General features: G+C 44.4%; 1 protein-coding gene across 5 annotated transcripts in view; it reads left to right on the forward strand.

Annotated features, from left to right (window-relative positions):
* The window catches only part of MAST4 (microtubule associated serine/threonine kinase family member 4), a 248515-nt gene that overhangs the window by 209615 nt on the left and 16170 nt on the right, over positions 1 to 22730 (forward strand). For all 5 annotated transcript variants that reach the window (XM_066616677.1, XM_066616679.1, XM_066616680.1 and 2 more), the window contains 7 exons: positions 968 to 1100; positions 1826 to 1991; positions 5829 to 5930; positions 17251 to 17373; positions 17567 to 17679; positions 19264 to 19391; positions 19952 to 20184. In XM_066616677.1, the coding sequence (XP_066472774.1) occupies positions 968 to 1100; positions 1826 to 1991; positions 5829 to 5930; positions 17251 to 17373; positions 17567 to 17679; positions 19264 to 19391; positions 19952 to 20184 (998 nt within the window). The remainder of the gene's footprint in view (positions 1 to 967; positions 1101 to 1825; positions 1992 to 5828; positions 5931 to 17250; positions 17374 to 17566; positions 17680 to 19263; positions 19392 to 19951; positions 20185 to 22730) is intronic.

Genomic DNA, 22730 nt, shown 5'->3' on the forward strand with positions numbered 1-22730 from the left:
AAGAAAAAGAAAAGAAGGCGGAAAGGAAAAAAAGATCATTAATGATACATTATAAACATGCATTTAAGAAAGGCTTCCAAATATTGAAGAATATCCATACAAAGTTGTTTTTTTGTAAATAACTGACTCAAAAGTAGATAGAGTTAAAAGATTCTATATCCACTGAGAGATGATGGGTGGGCACTTCTCCTTCCATGTTTTCAATATAAGTCTTTTAGTTACAGTCAGGACGCAGAGAATCCACCTAAATTGATGGTCAGAAAGCTTCCATACAGTATGAGTGTAATTCAAAAGAATTTGCTTGTCTACATAAAAAAAGATGATTCCAAAATCTGATTAATAGAACTGAGAACCTCCATCCAAAAAGGTTGAATAACCACACAAAGCACACGTCTTAATGTTGCCTCAGATTAACTACAACTCCAACAGTTCAGATTTTCCAATGTCCCCTGGTAAGCAGTCGTTTTGGAGTCCAATGAACCCTAAAAAGAATTTTTTGCTGAATCTCAAACGCAATTTGAGGTCCATGGAAGTTTTATTTGCTAATACAATGTTCCACTGCTCTGGCAGAATAGGACATTCTGAATCTTGATTCCATACAAGTTGGTGATGAAGCCCATAGGTAATATGTTTGTCATTTATTTAGCCATTTGAGTGACAAAGAGGAATGTAGCATTGAGCCTTATTTGGCTTCCTAAACTGTATCCTTTGCAATCACTTAATAAACAAAGGACTATTAACTGTCAATGTTGTTAACGGCATTGTGACATTCTCAGCAGCAGCCCTCTGGAAATGAAAAACCCTACATAATACAGCTTGTTCTTGCCAGTTGTCCTAAACTATTGATTCTATGATCAATGCAGGTGGGATGCAGTTTAAATGTAGGCTTAATATTTGGCTGCAGTGAAGACTATTCTGTGACTACTATAAGTAGGTCATAGTAATTTGATGTCATTCTTATTTGCAGTTTACTGGTAACATCTATGGGGCATATAAAGTTAACAGATTTTGGGCTCTCTAAGGTTGGTCTCATGAGTATGACCACTAATCTTTATGAGGGACATATTGAGAAGGATGCTAGAGAATTCCTGGATAAACAGGTAAGAGATTATTTCCGCAGTCCATCTTTGCATTTATGCTTGATAACAGTTTAAAAACAAGGTGCATGGATGAAAAAGGGCTGAACTGTTTTGCTATTTCTATCTTGATGTCACACATATATATATGAGAGTTACCTTTACTGTTGCACTGTAGATTGTCCCTGGCTCCCCCACCCCACTTCACCATTATGGTCTATTAGTAAGATGAACGATCTAATTGTGAGCAAGTGAGATTGTGAGAGAGACAAATGGAAAGTTGTTTTATAAAGAATTCAGGAGTCTCAGCAGAGTACTTGTGGAACTCATGATGCATTGTACAATCAAGGGTGCTAAAAATCCTAGCTATGGCCCATTTCCCTTTAAGCATGCCTCATTACCATTTGCCCACAATCTGTTCAGTGTAAGAGTTACTTAAGATAAAAACCATTGCAATTTTTATGGTAAAATAAGAATAAACCAATGATGTTGAGTCTAAATATGTGTAAGTACTAAATATGTGTAGTACTTCATACTAGCAAACACCATGCATAAAATTTTGTATGTTTATTTCATATAAATTCACTTGAGAACTTTCCTCAAAATTAAAAAAATCTTTCACATTATAGAAATGTTAACAGAAATGTTGAGATTCTCCATCATGAGGCTTTTAATACATTAACAGAAATAAGCTTAAAAAGTTAAGCACAAAAGCATATTCAATTTTTTTCTTTTCCTCTCATTTTTAGGTCTGCGGCACGCCAGAGTATATAGCCCCTGAAGTTATTCTAAGGCAGGGTTACGGCAAGCCAGTGGACTGGTGGTCCATGGGAATTATCCTTTATGAATTTCTTGTTGGTTGTGTGCCATTTTTCGGAGATACTCCAGAGGAGTTATTTGGACAAGTAATCAGTGGTAACTATCACAAGACTTGGTGATTATCTGTGAATCCTTCAAAATATCCACTCCAAGACTGGCCACCTGGTTAACTTTAAAGTAGCTTAGCTAGGCTTCAGTTCAGTGTTTGAAAAAGCCCGCTCCTGCTTGTCCTCATGTAAGAAGCACTAAACTCCATTCTCTTTCTATGTGATTTGCATCAAATAAAAATGTGATTGCTCACAGGAGACCTTCACAGGGCTGGAATTTGAACTTTGAACTTTGGAAATACAGCAGGAGTGCATTCAGGAATCATCATCATAATTTATCATTTTTAGAGTGGTTTGTTTGTACAGAGTGCTTTAGAACTATAAAAAAAAATTGAAAACAGTCCCTGCCCAAGGATTCACTAATGAAGAAGGTTGAAAATCTAAAAGATTTTTAACCCTTTTTTCTCATAGCACACTGACAAGGTACTAAAATTGTCAAGGCACACCATCAGTTTTTGACAATTGACAAGGCATGCCATGCTGTTGGTGGTGGTGGGGGGGCTCATATTCCCCAATGGTCCTACTAATAAATGACCCCTCCCAAACTCCCATGGCACACCTACCGACCATTCACAGCACACCAGTGTGCCTCAGCACATTGGTTGAAAATGGCTGATGTAACATAAAGGGCATAGTTGGAATAGGAAAGGGAGAAAACAAGTAGGTGTGCAAATGCTAATCAAAGAATAAAATTAGAAAGAAATTATGAGCTATCAGCAACTATGGAAGAATGATCATACTAGCAAGAGGCGTGTAGCCATGCAGCAGAAAATAGGTGCTTTAATAAATAGCAAATTATATCTGGATTTGTAATACTTCTGAAATTAGTACAGTCTCTTTTACCCTTAATTTAAAAAAAAATCAGCAAAAGTTTATATACACTTCATTTGCATAAATGGGAAAATGCCTAATGGCACAATGCAATAAATTAACAGAAATGTAATAAAACCCTAAAACAAATGTCTTCCAAATAATAAATAATGGGGAGAAGAAGTATTCAAATGCAGCTCACAGATTGTTAATGATTTCACTGGTAGTTGTTACAGTATATTGTTATTTCTGTAACAGCTGTTCTTCTTTCATTTAAAATTCAATAACCTTTTAGATCTTAACCTGCAGGCCGACCCTAAGTATTGTTCTGCAGCTTGTGGCAGAACTAAATGATAATTAAACGGCATCTATCACTATCCTACAGGCTGTTCCCATAAATTTTCCAGGTGCATAGATGTAGATGGCCACTGTTTATGCCAAACACTTACTGGAATTACATCTCTGTTTCTGGTTGTTTCCCAATACATTTTACAAAATAATAGTGAAAGGTCCGCTACAAAAGGGGGGAAAAGGATGCAGTTCTGTATGTGAGGAGGTGTTCTATTAGATCATTCTGCTAGGCATGTTTGTAAACTAATGAAATTCATTTGTGACTTGCCTGCAATAAATGACCTCTTTATGCAATATACTAGCTGTTTATAGATTTATAAACACGCTGTTTTCTGATGAGTTACATCAAGAGCTGATTGGCAAGAGGGAATAAAATGTTTAATTAATGCAAATAGCAAATGCTGGCTTTGTGTTTGATCCCTTACGGCACAAATGCATATTCATATTTTATTTTTCAAATTGCATTTAAGCTGCAGTAAAAGCTGTAGGCAAGCAAATCAAGAAATAATTCATGCTTTATTGTATTTTCCTTCTATTGCATGCTTGTGCACTTGGGTGCATACATACAGTCTTTTATAATAATGTGATAGATGGTGGGGTTGAGTGGCCAAACATTTCTAATAGCTTCGTAGAATAGAAAAAAAGACATTTGGTAAACTCAGCTAATGGAGAACACAACTGTACAAACAAAAAAATCTGAACGATACCATTTAAAATCCTTGTTAAGAATTTTAGAGCTTAGTTTAAATTAATGCTGATACATGGCTAAACCTGGTGTGTATATGAGGAGGAAATTAGCATGGGAGGAGGCAGGGAAGAGGAAATGTGCAATTATTCTGCTCAATTGCTTAATCATATTTAAGGTATGGGCAGTGTTATGCCTGGAATGGTTCTTAGGTTTGTACTCTTCACAAAGATGATATGTAGAGTGTATCACCTGTGTGCAAATGAAATACGTATGTTAGCTGTGCTTCTGCAGCACACTATATAATTCTGCTGTAGTCCAGATTTTTCACTGTTGGTTGTCCCACCATCAACTTTTTCATGATAGATGTTTGCCTGGATTCCAGCTTTTGTGAATGGTTCAGCGTGTGTTCTGGTCAGTGGCCACCCATATTTAAACACATTTGAATATCCAAATTGGGGATTGTCCCACAAAACAGTTGTGGGACAACTTTCCTCCAATATAATGAAAAAGGTCATCTTTGCAGTAAAAAACATTTGTGTGTAAATTCATTTAGAGAAAATTCAGCAGAGAACATCAGTGGCATTCACAAAAGATGTATCTGTTGCTCCAAGTCTGCCCCATCATAGTTGACTTTCAGTCTGTTTTCGTATGGTATACTGCGGTTTATCACATGATCTGGTCTCTGGTATCTTCAGTATGAAATGCAGGTTGCACATGATATTCCATTATATGCCCATATCTGAATTAAGGTAAAAGTGCATTAGCATTAGGTGAGAGTGGAAAATACACCATACACAAACACACATGCATGTGAAATGCTGTTAAATACACAGGGTTCGGTCAGGGTTTAAAAGTGAATGAAATGTTTGCTGCCAGGTATTTTATTTATTTATTTCCTGTCATAGAGAAGGGATTCAGAGTATGTTTAAAAGGCAGACTAACTTACTGAGCTTTCTCATGGTGCTGGGTTATAAACATTTGTTGGTGAAAATTCAGCATTCCAGTTATTGCACATCACTGGCCATTAAATTTGTACATGCAAAACATGTACATGCAAAGCAAAGAGTGTAGCCTAGTGGTTGAGAGTCAGAGCTGTAAATCAGAACTTTTCCACTTCTAATCTCATCTCTGCCATAAATTAACTCAGATTGGTCACTCCCTTTCAGCCCCAAGTTCCCAATTGAAATATGGAGCTAATCTTACTTACTTTCCAGAGTTTTTGTAAGGCTCATATGAAGATAACATTCATCTAACACTTTGCACATTCTGAAAGCACTATTCAAATGTTTCTTCAAATTGAAAATACAAATAATTTTGTTAGGTGCAGTAAAAACCTTGTTATCCTGTACTTGTTAAGCTACAAATTTGGTAAGCCAGAATCTTTGCCCACTACTTCAGGTGTGCATAGGTGACAGTAGAGTGAACTGCTTACTGAACCGGGTTAAAGAAACCCCCCAGGCCCCATACTTACTTACCCAACAGCAGTCCCACTGCAGTGTAGCTCTGCTTGCCTTCAGGCAGAGCCCTGCAAGAAAGCCCACTATGAATACAGAAGTTTCTTGCTCATGAAGCCCTCTTGAGGAAGGAAGTGGAATGTATCTATTCCTTGAGGGCTCTGGTGGAGAAAGAAGGAAAGTGGAGTGGCATTGCAGAGGAAGCCCTTTCAGGTAAGTGAAAGAGCTGACAGAGCCCAGTCAGGGGAAATGGGAGACATGCAAGTCTTGTGAATGCTTTGTTAACCAGCTTATTTAGGTAAATGGCGGCATAACCCTTGTTTCCCATGCATTCCAGATAACAAAGCTTTTACTTCATTATGATAGCAAATTATTGTTTTGTTTTTTTTAAATGGGCATTACGTGGAGAAGAGTATACTTAAATGTGTATAAAAACATGTTTCTCCTGGTACACTGTACAAGTCCATGTTGCATGCTAGAAAGTGTTTGAAAAACATTCACAAATTGTATTCCTTTCTGTTAGATGAGATCAACTGGCCTGAGAAGGATGAAGCACCACCTCCTGATGCCCAGGATCTGATTACTTTGCTACTGAGACAAAACCCCATGGAGAGGATGGGAACAGGTTAGAAGACATGGCTTTTATATTCACTTTCACCAGGTTGCTAGAAATAGTGTCTTTTGGGCTTGTTCTGTGCCATTTGTTTTGTCATTTTTTGTCTAAGTACCACCTGTCAGTGATTACAATATGAACATTCACTTTAGTGGTAATACCTGTTTCATTTTGCTGACAAAGAATCTTTCAACAGAACTGTCATTTAATCAAACTCTATCTTGTACCACCCTTGCCTGTGGGAACTACTTTTCAATGAAAACTTTTTAGAGTCTAGAACAGAAACATGAGAAAATGCCTGTGGCAACCCCTTTAAGCCTTGCAGAGGCCCCAGATGTCTGTCTAGATCAGGACTGGTCGAACTCCAGCCTGAAGACCGAATATGAGGTTTGGGCAAATCCATCCACTTCTGTTCCTCTCTGGCACCGCATAATGTTCCCCTCATTTGGGGAACAGGAATGCTCTGGGCAGTCGCATCTGCCTGGATGTCCTGTTGTGTGGCCTTCTGGAATGCTGGGCAGACCATGCAACTGCCCGGAGCGTCCCTGTCCCCCGATTGAAGCGGGAAGCACCAGAGTGAAATGGAAAGAAGCAGTCCGAACGGGAACCGCTTTTCCGTTGCACAGCAGTGGTGAGTTTGGCCTCCGCTGGTCTAAATGACAGTGTCCATGCATACATGGACACACTTAAAATTGCTTTTTGTCTTGTCTTTTTTGGTTTTCCCTTGAGAGAAGGCAAGAAGCTTCTGAGCAACCTACTGGTGGTATCCCTAAGTTCTTTCAATCAGAAAGTGTGTCAGAATTTCCTCCTTCACAACTCTAGAGTATAGCACATGTGTGCAGTATGCCTCTGAATACTGGTTGTAGAGAAACAGTGGTGGGAAGTAAGCCTTTCTCTACTGCTTGTAGGCAGTTGGTGAGCCACTGTGGGAAACAGGATGCTAGACTAGATGGACTTTGGCCTGGATCCAGCAAGATTTTTCTTTTTTTCCTCCTTATGTGTGTGTGTGTTATGTATGTGACAGCACCAGCAGCAACTTTTAGTTACTTCCTGAAGAATGTTGGTCTCAGACGTGGGAATGGAGGTGCATCCTCTGTGCAGATGTCATTGAACTGTCTGGGGTTTTATAAGATATGTGGCTGCACGTAAAGAATGTTAACTGCAGAAGCAACAGAAATCTCCATCAGGAATAGATTGTGCAACCTGGGGTTCCCAAGATGAACACTTTTCTGTCACCAAAAACATCTGTGATCTGCATGCCATATGTCAGCTTCTGCTTCTCATCCAGTCTTTCTCATAAAGAGAGGCAGCCATACTCATTCCTGCACTGGACATATGATGTAGTTTACAGATGAAAAATTATTTAACATTTCCCCACAATTGAAAATAATGGTTACTGATGCCCCTGTTGCATCATAGAGAGCTGTTCTGGGTGGCTATTGCATTGGCTGAGCTGTAACAAATGTACTGAATCCAATATAGAGGGCTGGATACAAATTCCTCCAGACCTGCGATTCTCCAGTGGGATCTTCATGTCCGTCTTAGTCCTTACAAGTGGGTAGCTCCTCCCTCTCAGGTAGGCAGGCCAGAGTCTTTTGGACTTCCTGAGGGGAGGGGCGGCCTGTACTTCCCCAGACTGGCCTAGCCTTTTGGCAAAGCAGGACAGAGCTGGGTTCAGCTCCGCTGAAACCCCCCACTGGAGAAGCTAAGAACTCTCCCTAACTCTCCAGCCTTCCAGCAGGCTATACTGCCTGCTGTCCCTTTAAGAAACATTTCCCCTTTTCTTAACTCTCCAGCCTTCCAGCAGGCAATACTGGCTGCTGTCCCTTTAAGAAATTTTTCCTTTGTTTTACCAGCAGCCTGCTGGAGATGCAGCCACCTGCTTTAGAGCAAGGCAGCCAAAATCTATTTTGAATTTCAATGCAGGCTGCACATGCCCAATGTCGTCTGATCTTGGAAGCTAAGCAGGGTCAGGCCTGGTTAGTACTTGGATGGGAGACCACCTGGGAATACTGGGTGCTGTAGGCTTATACCATAGTCTCTTGAGACTGAAGGTTGCCAACCATTTGCAGTCCCTTTAAGAAATTTCTCTTTGTTTTATCAGCAGCCAGCCTGGAGGTTCCCGTGAGGCTGCCTGCTTTAGAGCAAGGCAGCCAAATCTATTTTTTGAATTTTGCACCCTTCCGCGCCTGAGTTCTGTGCCTCTGCCGAGAGGCAGCAGCTAACCGGACCCACTTTCTGGGCTGCCCTCGCTTGACCCAGGGCAGCTGCGCAATGCGGGAGCACCCGGGCTGCCCCCATCTGACCCCAGGGCAGCCCTCCTTTAGCTGACAACAACCGTTCAAGTGGTGGCAGCCGCACACCCAGCAGGCGTTCCCGCGTCTCCAGCCACTCGCCCCCTCGCACCTGGCAGGGGCGAGGCAGGCTCGCCCGTGAGCACTCTGGCCGCAGCCAGCCTCTGGAGCCGCTTTCCCCCAGCAGCAGCGGGGGTGCGGAGCTTCCTCCTCCCCTCCCCATTTTTCCAGGGTGCCACACGGTCGGGGGGCGCCATCTTGGATTAGTGCCCAAAGAGCACGAAGACCAGCCCCCTCCAGCGGGGCAGGGGCGGCATAGGCAGGCTTGCAGCGGGGTTTGTCCAGCTGCTTGAGCCGCCTCCAGCCGCAGCAGGAGAGCAGCGGAGGAGAGGACCACGTACGCAGGTGCCATCTTGGCCACATGCCAGCCCGGAACTTTGGAGAAGCGGTGAGCCCATCCCAAACTGGCGGACACCCCCCCTCACACCTGGCCACCCCCAGCGAGGCCCCTGATGTGCACATTCCCCGCGCTTTAGACTGGGGAGAGCTCTCCGGGGCTATCCAGGACGTGGTCCAGGCCAGCATCAATGTTGCCATGGAGGCACAGCAGCAACCACGGGGGACACCCCAGAGCATCCACCCACGGGGCTCCCAGCTTCCTCCCCAGAGGAGGAGGTAGAGGGGGAGGACGAAGATGAACCCACTCTCCCCCCTCCAAGAGGCACTGGACGTCATCCGTGTGCAGTGCCACCCCCGAACACACCCACCTCCAAGAGCAGGATCAGGGCGAAGGGAGCTCCCACACCTCATCCATGGAGGGAGAAATATCAGGGGATGAGGTTGAGACACACAAGCCCCACCTCTTCTACGCTGAGCAGTTCAACAAGCTAGTCTCAGGGGTGGTTCAGGTGCTAGACCTGCAACCCAAGCACCACAAGGATATGGGGCCCAAGAGCAAGTGAGGGTCCCCAACAGTCTTCTAAAACCAGCAAGAAACCCCCCAATGGTTTCCCTACCCTCCTTTCTTCCAACAACTGGTGAACAAGGAGTGGAATAACCAAATAGGGGCAGGGACTCCAGCAAGCCTTCTTCCAGGTTCTATATCCTGCCCCCAGAGGTCATGGCTCGCCTCAAGTCACCCCTGGTGGACGCCCCAGTAGCAGCACTGGGATCCCTAGCTGTCCTTCCCACAGACAGTGACGGTCTCCCAAGGGACCCCACAGACAAGAAGGTAGAGCTAGCCACTAGGAGGGGATTTGAGGGCTCCTCCAATGCGCTGCGGGTCTCCGCCTCTGCTTCCTTCTGCTCCAGAACGTTGGTCCTTTGGCTTCAGCAGTTCAGTGAGACCCACAAGTTACGCTCCAGGGCTAGCTTGGATATCAGAAAGATGGCCTCAGCTACCGCCTTTGTAGCAGACGCCACAGCAGATGCCCTGCAGTTCTTGGCCAGGGCCAGGGCCGCAGGAGTTGCCACGCGTCGCAGCACCTGGCTGCGTAGCTGGGATGTGGATGCAACCTCATACGCCACAGTCACCGGCCTCTCTTTTCAGGGAGCCAAGTTGTTCGGGGACGCCCTGGACCCGCTACTGGTGGAGTCCAGGGGAAAGAAGAGGGTACTGCCCACCAGGGAGAGGAACCCATGGCCCGCCCAGCGTTCCCAGCGCCGGCCCTTTCGGCCCTCAAGGAGCTCTCAGCCCATTACCTCATCCTCTGTGGCCCCTTTCAGAAGTCAAAGGCCCACCTGGCACCCAAGACAACCAGACCACAAGCCCAGAGGACAGTAGCCCCAGTGCTTTGGCGCAAAGGGCCCAAAGTCTCAATGACAGCCCGCCATCCAGTCAACTGGTTCCTACGGGTCCCCAGACCCAAGTGCCCGCTAAAGCATGGCAAGACACTCAAGGCAATCCAACACCTCCTACAGGTCGGGGCCATCAAACCGGTTCCAAGGAAGCAGTGGGAGTCCGGGGTGTACTCCCACCTCTTCACCATGCCCAAGAGATCCGGCGGCACCAGAGCCATCCTCGACCTCAAGTAGCTCAGCAGATGGATGTGTCAACAGAAATTCAAGATGGAGACCGTACGCTCCATCCTGATGTCCATCAGAAGGCACAGCTACATGACACAGAAGGCACAGCTGAGATCTTCCTCACCAGAGGAGGGTGCCCTACACCTGCACCAGACCATCCAGTGTCTCCAGAACCACGAGTTCCTCATCAACTTGGAGAAGAGTCACCTGGCACCCTCACACACCATAGAACACCTGGGAGCAATCATCAACGCCTCCCAGTTCAAAGTTTTTTCCTGTCCCCAGAACAGTGGGCCAAGATTGCAGACCTGATCAATGCTGCCCTCCGCTCCCCCAGACTGGACGTACTGATGCTGGCCCGTCTCCTGGGCATGCTGACCTCCTGCCAGGACATCATTCCCTGGGCCAGGTACAGGGCACGGTCCCTCCAGCACCCGCTGCTGCCCTTCCAGGACTTCATCATCTCCAAAAGGAGGAAGTGGGTCAGACTGGACTCTCTCACTTTCAAGGACCTTCGATGGTGGAGGCGGCCACACAGACTGGACCAGGGCTTGCCCATCCAGATACACCACAGAGCCATCCTGTTCACAGATGCGAGTCTCCAGGGATGGGGGGCCCACACCGCCGAGGATGTAACACAGGGCCGCTGGTCCCCAAGCGAGAGGACAGCTCCCATCAACCTGCTAGAGTTGAGGACCATTCAACTGGCCCTGCTGGGCCTCCCCCAGCTCAGGAGCCAAGACGTTCTAGTTTACACTGACAACATCACGGCAAGGGCCTACATAAACCGGCAAGGGGACACCAGGTCAGCAGCGCTGCAGATGGAGGCACGCAGACTGATGCTGTGGGCGGAAAAGAACCTCAGGTCCATCAGAGCCGAGCACATCGCCAGACTGGAAAACACAGCAGCGGACTGGCTGAGTTACCAGGACCTCGACCATTCAGAATGGAGGCTTCACCCGCAGGTCTTTGCATGGATCAACCGTCAGTTCAGTCCGATGACCTTAGACCTGTTCACCAGCAGCCACAACCACCAGCTGCTGAGGTTCTTCTCCCGAGGACGCTGTCTGGAAGCAGAGGAGATGGATGCACTCCACCAATGGTGGCCCCAAGGGGTAATGTATGCCTTTCCCCCCACAAAGCTCCTGCAGTGTCCTCACAAAGGTCAGCCTAGAGCAGGCCGAGGCCCTTCTCATAGCCCCAAACTGGCCCCGCCAGCCCTGGTACCCAAGCCTGCAGGAGCTGGCCATCTCTCCACCCATTCCCCTTTCCCAGCGCCCAGACCAACCATCACAGGGCCCAATCCCACACCCACAGATAGCCAAGCTCCATCTAGCTGCCTGGAGATTGAGTGGAAGAGGCTAGCCAAGTCAGGCTACTCCCCCGCCATACTGTCTACTCTTCTCTCCGACTGGAGAGGATCCACCAACTGAGTCTACAACGGAACCTGGAGGGTCCTAACCAAATGGTGCCAACCCCGGAACCTTGACCTGGAGAGGATCCGGGTCAAGGACTTCCTGAACTTCCTCCAGGCAGGCCTTAACAAGGGCCTCAGCACGGCCACCCTTAAGACGCAGGTCTCAGCAGTCGCCTCCATCCTGGGGTTCCCCAAGGGAAGGCCCCCGGTGTCACACCCCCATGTTATAAAATTCCTCAGGGGAGTGAGCCTCCTCAATCTGCCCCCCCCCCCCTGTGACCAGGTCTCCCACATGGGACCTGACCCTGGTGCTGAGGGCAATGATGAGGTCTCCTTTCGAGCCTATGGTGACATGCTCGCTAAAGCTGTTATCCCAGAAGACCGCTTTCCTGGTGGGCGTCGGTTCTGCCAGAAGATTATCCAAGCTGGCAGCCCTCTACGTAGTCAGGGAGCTCTGCCAGATCCAGGAGGACAAGATTGTCCTTTGCACCGACCCTACCTTCCTACCCAAGGTGAACTCCCTGTTTCACCGCTCGCAGGAGGTGGTGCTGCCCATCTTCTGCCCCAATCCTTCTCATCCCAGGGAGTGGGAATGGCATGCCCTCGACATCCGTCGGGCGGTGAGCTTTTATCTCTCCAGGACCTCCGCCCGCAGGCGCTCAGAGGCCTTGTTCGTATCATACAGACCCAGTGACCAAGGCAGGAAGGTGTCTCCCTCCACCGTTTCCAGATGGGTTAGAGAGGCCATAGCGGAGGCCTACAGGGCATCCAGCAAGGAGCCCCCTAGGGGCATAGTGGCTCACTCTCTCAGGGGAGCCACCACCTCGGCAGCATTCAGGGCTCACCCCTCCCTGGAAGCAGTGTGCAGGGCAGCTACCTGGAGCTCGCCTAACACCTTATCAAGCACTACAAGATCGACGCCTTCGCCTCTGGGGACAGCCTTCGCAAGGCGCGTCCTCCAGAGTGTAGCACTATAGACTTCTGGCAGCTCCCACCCTTGAGGAGCACTGCTTGGGCATATCCCACTTGTAAGGACTAAGGCAAACATGGAGATCCCACTGGAGAACGGGGAGATTTGTACTTACCGTGAATCCCCCTTCTCGGTGGTCTCCGTGTCTGGACTAGTCTGCCTGCCCTTGCAGCCGTTCATAAAAAAAGAAAAAAAGAGAAGTAGTCATAACTAAAGCAGTAGGGTCAGGGGGGGTGTAGAGCAACGCAGAGTGACAATGGAACCAGGATAGAGCCTCGCGCCACCTGAACCCATTCCACGCTCATCCCCAAAGCTGACATGCAATGCGGTATCCCACAGCAGACGACCTCCACTACAGTACCGTACGGAGGAACACGACTCATCTGGCATCCGAATAAATCTCACTCGGGAGGGGCTCTTCAAGCTTGGACAGTCTGGGGAAGTCCAGGCAGCCCCTCCCCTCAGGAAGTGCAAAAGACTCTGGCCTGCCTGCCTGAGAGGGAGGAGCTACCACTTGTAATGACTAATCCAGACATGGAGACCACTGAGAAGGGGGATTCACAGTAAGTACAAATCTCCCCGTTTTCAAACTCTCCTGGAGTTTGAAATCCTCATTAAGTCCTTGCGGGGGCAGGGGAAGGCAGCGACACGATCCCCAGGATTGTGCTGCTCAGGGGGGCTGCAGGGACTGGGGTGCACACACCAGTCCCTGCAGGAGCGTCCTGGGGGTGCAGGGAGCCTTGCACGAGCATCTGCAGGGCTCCCCAGGTCAGCTGCAGTGAAAGTGAGCGATGATGCTTTGCCTCTGCAAAACCGGAAGTGGAGCGCAATCACTTCACTGCTGCTGACCTGGCGAGCCCTGCAGAGGCTCGCACAGGGCTCCCCGCACCCCCAGGAAGCTGCTGCAGGGACAAGTGAGTGCACACCAGTCCCTGCAGCCCCATCAGAAGTGAAAGTGGAGCGATTGCGCTCCGCTTCGGATTTAGCGGAGGCGGGGTGTAATCACCCCACTTTCACTTTGGAAGTGTTGGGGAACCCAGCGGACAGCTGTGCAGGGCTCCCTGCACCCCCAGGAGGCTTCAGGAAGCTGTTGTGAGTGCAGCCAAGCCCCTGCAGCTCCCTGAGCAGCACGATCCTGGGGATTGCGCCACTGCCTCCTCCTTACCTCCTGGCTGTTCCTGCCCCTTAAGGGCAAAGAGGCCACGGCCCTCAGGCTGGGGCGTCACGATGTCCCAGTCTGAAAACCTCTACTCTAGACTGAAGCGCGGTCTTCTAATGGCACTGTGCATGAGAAAGCCATTGGGCCCTCCTGTATAGTATACTTGATATCATGATTAATCCAGCTCAAATTTCAGTATATGTGCTTTAAATCTAAGTACAATATCATTTTTATGTTTCAGAGTTAGCTCTGACCAAACAAATTATCACACTAGACTGCTGTGTGAGTGACTGAACTTTTCTTTGGACTTAATCCAAGAAAAGACTTGAAGTTGAATCACATAATAGTGTCTTAGCCTCCTCAGGCAGCGCTTTTATTTTTTGCAGAAAAAAGCAGTAAAGCTGCAACATGTGAAATTGAAGAAGATAAAGGGAAAACAGTGAGGAATAGAAGCTCTTGCCTTTTGTACTATGGACAGGTTGTCATCTGTGCTCTGCTATGCTCCAGCTCCAACCATTCTTAGCAAAGAGGTTGATAATGTGCTAATATCAGTTGCTCTGTTTGCACTGATTTATAATAAAATAGTGCATGTAAAAAGCCTGAAAGCAATTTCTTTGAAGGCTCATTCACTAGGTACAGAAATAGGCAGTGTCACAATTTTTATAGTCTAAATTATCTGGTTATTTAGAATATTCAGAATGCACTACAAAAGTGTTACAATTTTTTTTTTAATGTGGACTCAGTTTGTTAAGTTACTAGTCTTTAGTCTATAGCAGGGGTGTCCAAAGTTTTTGGCAGGAGGGCCACACTCTGACATCTCTCTGACACTCTCTCTGACATCTCTCTGACACTGTCGGGGGCCAGGGAAGAAAATAATTAATTTTACATTTAAAATTTGAATAAATTTACATAAGTTTACATAATTGAATATGTTAAAGATGAACTTATATGAGTGAATGAAGGCCTTACAATAGCTCAAGGCCTATGAAAGGCCACAAAGCAAGGCCAGCCTTTCCTTGCTGCTGCTGCTTCACAGACGTGAAACAGCAGGCAGTAGAGGGAGCTCTCATTCCACGGCTCACACAAGAGGTCAAACAGTTGCCCTCACGCTGAGAGCAGTTGCGTCAGGCCAGTGCGGGCTCCAGCAAGTCTCCGGAGGACCAGAGACTGAAGGCTCCTTGAGGGCCACATTGGGAGTCCCCAAGGGCAGCAAGTGGCCCCAGGGCCGGGGTTTGGGCATCCTGGTCTATAGGAAACTTTAGAAAACTGGATCGAACCTTTGATGCAAGTCTAAGGTTTGATCCAGCCCTCAAAACTAAGTATAAGTTTTTCATAGATGTTTTCCTTTTGCCTGTTTTCCAAGCAGCGAGATTATTTTGTTTTCATAGAAATTCAGAAATCATTTAGGTGGTAATATCTTGACTCTGCAGATGCCTGATCTTGTCTGATCTCGGAAGCTAAGCAGGGTCAGGCCTGGTTAGTACTTGGATGGGAGACTACCCGGGAATACCAGGTGCTGTAGGCTTATACCATAGACTTTCGAGACTGAAGGTTGCCAACCATAGTAGAGACCCCCCTTAGAAACTGAAGTGAATTACTCCATATGCTTTGCTTTCATACCATTGCAAAGTTAAAAAAAAAATCACTGTTTTGAAAAGTGGTAACTGAGAGACAATTTGCATTCTTCTCCCAAAATAACTTTTTTAAACAACCTACTTAATACTGTCTTTAAACTTGGATGCTTTGGTACATAAACTTTTCAGTCCAAGCCCAATCAGAATAATAATGATAATATTACCAACATCGTCTGTATGCATGGCAATTTACAATGGAGAAGATGGATAGATCCCTGTTTTGAGGGCTCACATTCTTGGAGTAGACACAAGAGCGATATCAGAGGAAGGAGAGAAGTTGTGATACGGTAAATGGGAAGAATATGCAATTATTTCATGTACACTACTTAGATCTGAAATTAAGAGTAAACAGCTTGGTCACCAAGATTGCAGGTGATACCACCACACTTTGGTAGTGAAAACCAAAGTAGATGGTGAAGAGCTCCGAAATAGTTCTTCAGATTGATAATGGACAACCAAGTACAGTTCAGTGCCAATAAGTGGTAAAGAGATGGGGCCAAGATTTCAACCACATATGTAGTGAAATGTCAATTATGAACCAGAACCCTGGGGCATTTGGTGGGCCGCTGTGAGATACAGGAAGCTGGACTAGATGGGCCTATGGTCTGATCCAGTGGGGCTGCTCTTATGTTCTTGGGATCATGATGGATAGCTCAATGAAAATGTTAACCCACTGGGTAGCAGCTATGAAGAAGACAAATTGCATGCTACAAGTCATTAGGAAAGGGATCAAGAATGCTATATATTAATATAATAAATTAATAGTGTGGCCTTTTTTGGAATTCTGTGTACAATTATGTTCACCAAACTTTAAGAAGTATACTGTATACCTGGAAAAACATGCTAAAGAGTAAAGCCAAAATGTTCAGAAGGCTGAAACAGCCTCCTTACATGGCAAGGCCAGCCACGTTTGGGGCTTTATAGCAAAATTGAATACGGGGGTTCCATATCCACAGATCCTATATCTGCGGTTTCAATTATCCATGAATTGGGTCCATAGCCCACCCCCCCTCCAGAGGTGAGGGGAGCTGAGCACCCCTAGCGTCTGAAGGGTCTACTGAGCCCAGTAGAGGCCACATGCTTCTACCCGCGGCCTCTGCTGGGCTCAGAATGACAAGGCCGAAAAATGCTACTTCTGGTTTTTGTGCAAAAACCAGAAGTGACATTTTTATGCCTTTTAAAAGCATTAGGGGGGCCGGGGAAGCTAATGGCCCCAAGATCTGTGAGGTACAATGGTCACTATTCTTACATGGAGCTAAATGCACCTACATTTGTTCCTGCAAATACTTTGTTTGGCAGGGCTTCTGGAAGCTTATTCATTTTTTTGTTGGTACCTGTCCTAATAATTCCTGATATTGTTTTGTCAGTGATAACATGCCAGTGCAACAGTACTTTGTTTAGTACAAACTTGAACTAGATAGGTATACTAGGTTGAATTCCTAGGTGTTTTTTGAGCACATAGGAACAGTTTTACACCCCAGACTTACATGAGAACACACAATATCCCAGGTGTTACATGAGAAAAATGATGATAACTCCACAGGTATTCTTTCTGTTATACAAGTCTTACACAATTTCTTCTTCACATAGATACTTGAACACTGCTATGAAGCTCTATGTATAACATTACTTCAACTTGTGTAGAAGCATTGTGTGCCCTTCCCTTCACAGTTTTTTTAGCTATAACCAGATGTTAGCACTCAGTGTGTCTTGCCTGGCATAATTGGTTGAACATGAAACTAAGAAGCCATATACTGTAGATATGTTAAAATAAATTAACCCAACTACTTCTTTGCGGATAGTTATTCATGTGGGTTTCTCTTGCTCCCCCAGGTGGTGCATATGAGGTTAAACAGCACCAGTTCTTCCAGAACTTAGACTGGAATAGTTTGCTGAGGCAGAAAGCAGAATTCATTCCACAACTGGAATCTGAAGATGACACCAGCTACTTTGACAGTATGTATAGTTTTGGACAGTCATAACATTTTAAGTTTGTGCCTTTTTAAAGCAGTTTATACATTGATTTTTAAACCAGAAAGGGAAATCACACGTTATTGTCAGTCTGTGAATAATTTTAACAAAATAACATTCTACTTCATTTAATTTTCAAGTGTGGTTTATTCAGGCATATTTTTTATATTCTTTATAGCACGATCTGAGAAATACCACCATATGGAAACAGAAGAAGAAGAAGATACCAATGATGAAGACTTTAATTTAGAGATAAGGCAGTTTTCCTCATGTTCACACAGATTTTCAAAAGTAAGCAGCTGTGTATTTTTATGATCAACATGTATGTCATTATGAGTATAATGCAACAGGTAAAAGAAGATAAGTGTAGTAGCAAGTTATTGTGAACTTTTTTGCTATTTCATGTAGTTTTAATGTTATAAACATCTAAAGGTTTTTTTTTACAAGCATCATATTTTAAAATTAACTTCCTGTAAGTTGATCTCTCTATAAATGATTTTCTCTTTCTGAAAATGCTTTGTCAAAAAACAAAAACTAGTCAAAGCCCCATTTCCCATGTTTGAACACTCATACATGTGAAAAATCACATCAAGCAAGGATGTGCTTGAAAGGTTAATCGTAAATTTTGAAGGGGAGAAAGTTGTCAAGGAGAGAGAAGAAAGTGTGAGCTAATATTTAGGCCTTAATTGGGGGAGGATAAAATTGGGTTTTGAAATCCACTAGTAATAATATTGCATGATTGATGAGTACTCAAGTAGCTCAGCACATCTCAGTTATCTCAATGCATTGAAACACAGTTTTGTTCACAAGTGGTGTTGAGTGCTAATTTAATGGAGTGCTAAATGTGTTACAAAAAAGTCTCTTTTTTTTTTAAGGAAGGCCAATAATGAATTTTATTTTTTTTATATTATTATTATCATACCCTACTAGTTTATCCTTTCTCAATCCTAACTGTGGAATGGGCTGTAAGTATAAATAAATAAACTATATAATTAACTATATTATTGCAAAAATCCTTTTTGCAGAGTCTAATTCAATGACAGGTATTTTAAAACAGAACTTTCCCTTTATTCATGGCTATGTGCCTTCTCATCTGAAATAATCCGTAATCGTCATTCGTCTGTGGAGGCAATTTAAGAATCAAAACATGGGAAAAACAATTGAAGATCTTACTTTCCATGTAGTGATGTGAAATCTTCATCATGACTTGGCAGTGGGCATCCAGTTCTCAAACAGCAACCATTTAAATTTTCTCTTTGCAGATGGCTTCAGTTCATTTGCAAGATAGGCTACTACAAGAATACCCTAATATTTTATCTTTTTTTAATCCCTGGCAAGTTACAGTGTGCAGGTTGTCAGATAAACCAGCTTTTTGTGACCCCCCCCCCCCCATTTTTAGTCAAACAATATATTCTCATCTTCACAGTCAATTTCAGTTCATTTTTGCACCTCTGACTGCCCATTAAATAATTTGCTGAGATTTTTGTTGTTTGGTTTTCAGTGACTTTATGGTCAAGAAGTAATCTGAGATGTGCATTGATCTTACGTTCTAGAAATCCTGACACATCTATAAATTTAGTGTACATGTCTAAAATTCATATAGTCAAAAGGTGCTGCTGAAATGAAATGAATTCATGACAGAGAAGATGCTATTTGCTGTCCTGTTGCTTTGCTGAGAGACCAAAGAGAGGAGAATTGAAAATCATTTTAGAAACGGGGCCTCCTGGAAATTCATTCATCATCTTCAGAATGTCTTTAAAACTATGGGATACTGCCGATAAGTATTTAGAGCATGCAGAGCTCTAAATGATATGTATTTTTAAAGTTCTTTTAGATACAAACTATACCTATCAATTCTTTTGCCCTTATGCACAGGTTTTTAGTAGTATAGATCGAGTCATTCAAAATCAAACTGAAGAGAAAGAAGACACAACAGAGAGGAGCAAAAATGTGACACTAACATTTGGGGAATCTTTAAGTTGGAGTTCAGAATATTCTGAAATGTAAGTTTAAAAAAAATATGTATATTTATATCTTGCCCACAGAATATATGATTACACCTGCTCTTCTCAACTGTACTTTGAAGGAAAGCAGGCTTACGATGTAGTAACATGTTAAAGGCCAGTTGCTGAACTTCATGAACTGAAGTTTGTATTCATGTCTTTAGTCCAGATTCAACAGTCTATCCATTATACCATATCAGGGGCCCAGTCATATCCAACTTGCATCATATTTGATGCAGCCACAGTGTAGCCCTCAGCGTACCTCACAGTGTAGTGAGGTAAGGGAGCAAATGTTTCCTTATCTTGAGCAAGCCTCCATGACTGCCACCACACTGAAAGATGCAGTGCATGCCCCATTTGCTCGGCCGTATCTGAACTGGAAGTTGGATAGGATACCGTTAATGGTTCTCTTTCACAGTAGAAATATCTGTAAGATTAATTATAGCAATCTGTGTAACCAGAGAAAATTTTACAGATTATTCTGTGAACCTTTATATGCTTTTATTTGAATTTGTGTTCATTTGTTTAACTATACTATGCAAATGTCACTTTCAATGTAGGCAGCAGCTGTCTACATCTGTCTCCTCTGATACTGAAAGTTCTAGACAGCATCACAGTTCAGGGTTGCTTCCAAAACTGGCTATATCCGCTGAAGGAGATCAAGAAGAATCCTCACGTTCTGTTGGATCTCGTAAAGATCAAGAAAAAGCTACATGTGTTAATGAGGAAACAATTCAAGATGAGGTGGAGGTAACAACTCCCACAAGCACTATCAGTAGCTCCACGTTGTCAGGTAAGGTGCAAACTAGGAAGTACTTTCAGCAGCATGCATGTTGAGAAGTTTGACTATTTCATAATGTTTGGAATTTTATCTGTAGATTCTCTTCTCCAGATTGCAAATGAAATTTTGTTCTAAATTTCAAAAGAGCAACTTCCCTTTGTGAATTCACTGTGTTGCCTTTTGAGTAGTGGGTGACATTTAAACTTAAAAAAACAAACATTTGAATCCTAAATCCTACACTGGCTTTTTTTCAAATATTTTTGGAGTTATGGAATGGGTATTTGCATGGTTCAAATATTTTTGAATGTTATTATTGATCTCTCTTTTCCAACAAAATAGTTTAACAGCCCTGCAATTATGTACAACTTAAAGCCAAAATTGAATTATTGTGATTTTGATGCTTTGTGTGGGTTGTGAAGCACTTGTCTGAATAATCAACCTTAGGCACAAAATAGTTTAGTCAGTGCTAGCATCACATTCCTGAGGACCTGAGATAAAGGGCCCCTCATACTGTTCCTTGGCACATATTGGGCCACCAGTACTTGAAGATACAGAAATTAACTTTGCCTGGTAGACCCTCTGAAGGGTGTAGGTCTTCGTCCAGTGCCTAACCTGCTAACCTATAAAACACCACCCCTGACTTGGTTATTTCTCTGCAGAACATCACAGTCAGAACTGATTGTTTATTCCTCGTTCTCAACGCAGTATCATGCAAATTTGCACACTCCCAATATGCAGTGGCGTAGCATATTGCATATTGTACTGGGCTACGTGCAATATGAATTGCATATTGCATATTGCAGTGGCGTAGCATATTGCATATTGCACTGGGCTACGTACATGGTAGCCCAGTGCAGAGCTCAAAATGATGCCCCAGAAGTGATGTCACAACCGGAAGTGACATCATGCCCGGACTTTTTAAAAAGTGCAAATTGTTGGGCAACCAGCCTCTTCCCCCAGCAGCTCACCACCCACTTGCTCTGCCACCTCCCCCCAGCCAGTGGCATAGCTAAGGCATCTATCTGTGACCTGGGATCAAAGAAGATTTTGTAGCCCCCCTCCATGACAAAATCAAATTTAAGTAAATAAATAAAAAGGGTGTCCCTTATTGGTTAGAGGCACTGTGCTGGGGTGAAGAGGGATGGTTATTCTCTCCCTGCTAAATATAAGAGGAGCACAACTTGAAAAAGTGCCTCTTTACCAGTTAGCAGGAGTAGCTGTATTATGATACATGGAAATGAGAGCTGATTCATATTAACACCTTATTGGTTCCATGCTGTATCATAATAACATCTCATTGGCTCTCAGAACAACCAGTTTCATAGGTCAGTTTGAAGTTAAAGAATCCACTTTTTGTTCCTTAAGGCAGTTGTGTTTTCATTTTCTAGTTAATTGGCCATAACTTTTAATAGAAAACAGCTATTCCAATGTGGTTTGTTTCATTGCATTCTGCATTAAATTACCTTTCCAGTGATACATAACATGATATTATTCATACATACCAAGATTTTCACAATTTTGGCCACTAGTGACAAGCTCAGCTTGTTGCCCCCCTAAAGATTGTTGCCTGGTGCGACTGCTACCCCCCTCACCCTCTTAGCTTACGCCACTGCCAATATGTCTTGCTATATGGGACTTGTTCTAACCAGTCCCGTCTGCGGGAGGGCCAGTGTGTTCTGTGTAGAATATTTCTGTGGCTTTCAGTTGCAGTTTAACTTATCAGAATATTCAGCAGTGCTTTCCAAGGTGACGTTTCACTGCAAAGAAGGTCTCTAATCCTATTTCCCCATTTTACTTTTTTCTAATGATAAAAAATGATGATAATTGCCCAGCTGAGACTGATGCACTACCTGTGTCTGTACTTGAGTTGATCAGACCTAACCACAGTAGCCCATGCCTTGGTAATACCAAGATTTAACTACTGTAACTCATTTTGTATGGGGCTGCTCTTGAAGACTATCCAGAAACTGCAATTACTGCAGAACGCTGCAGTTCATTGGTCTTGGGAGCTTTGAGTCTGTCAAAATGTTACTCCTGTTGGCTGCACTGGCTGCCAGTACATTTCTGGGCACAATTCCATGTGCTGATTTTGAACCTGAAAGCATTTTACAGCTTGGGACCAGAATATCAGAAGAACCGCCTTCTCCCATATGAGCCAGCCTATCCCCTGAGGTCATCTGAGGGGGTCGTCCTGCAAGTGCCATCCTTGATGGAGTCATATTGGTGGCACCAAGGGGTAGGATTTTTCTATAGCAGCGCCAATGCTATGGAACTCCCTCCTGGTCAAACTAAGAACTGTACCCACCCTGGAGTCCTTCTGCCGGGGGCTGAAAACCTATTTGCAGTTAAGCTTTCCTAACTTAGTTTTTATATACTACTGCTTTTACTATTTTCCAACATTTCTGACATTTGCCACTGCATTTTATGCAGGTCTTTTACACCTTTTGAATTGTGTGTTTTTATGATGCATATGGGCTTTTATCTTTTTTTATGTTGTAGTATTTTAATGAATGTCATAAGCTGCCCTAGTGCCCTGTTATCAGGGGCAAGGGTTGGTG

The sequence above is a fragment of the Tiliqua scincoides genome, chromosome 2 (assembly GCF_035046505.1).
Source record: "Tiliqua scincoides isolate rTilSci1 chromosome 2, rTilSci1.hap2, whole genome shotgun sequence".
NCBI classification, from domain to species: Eukaryota; Metazoa; Chordata; class Lepidosauria; order Squamata; family Scincidae; genus Tiliqua; species Tiliqua scincoides.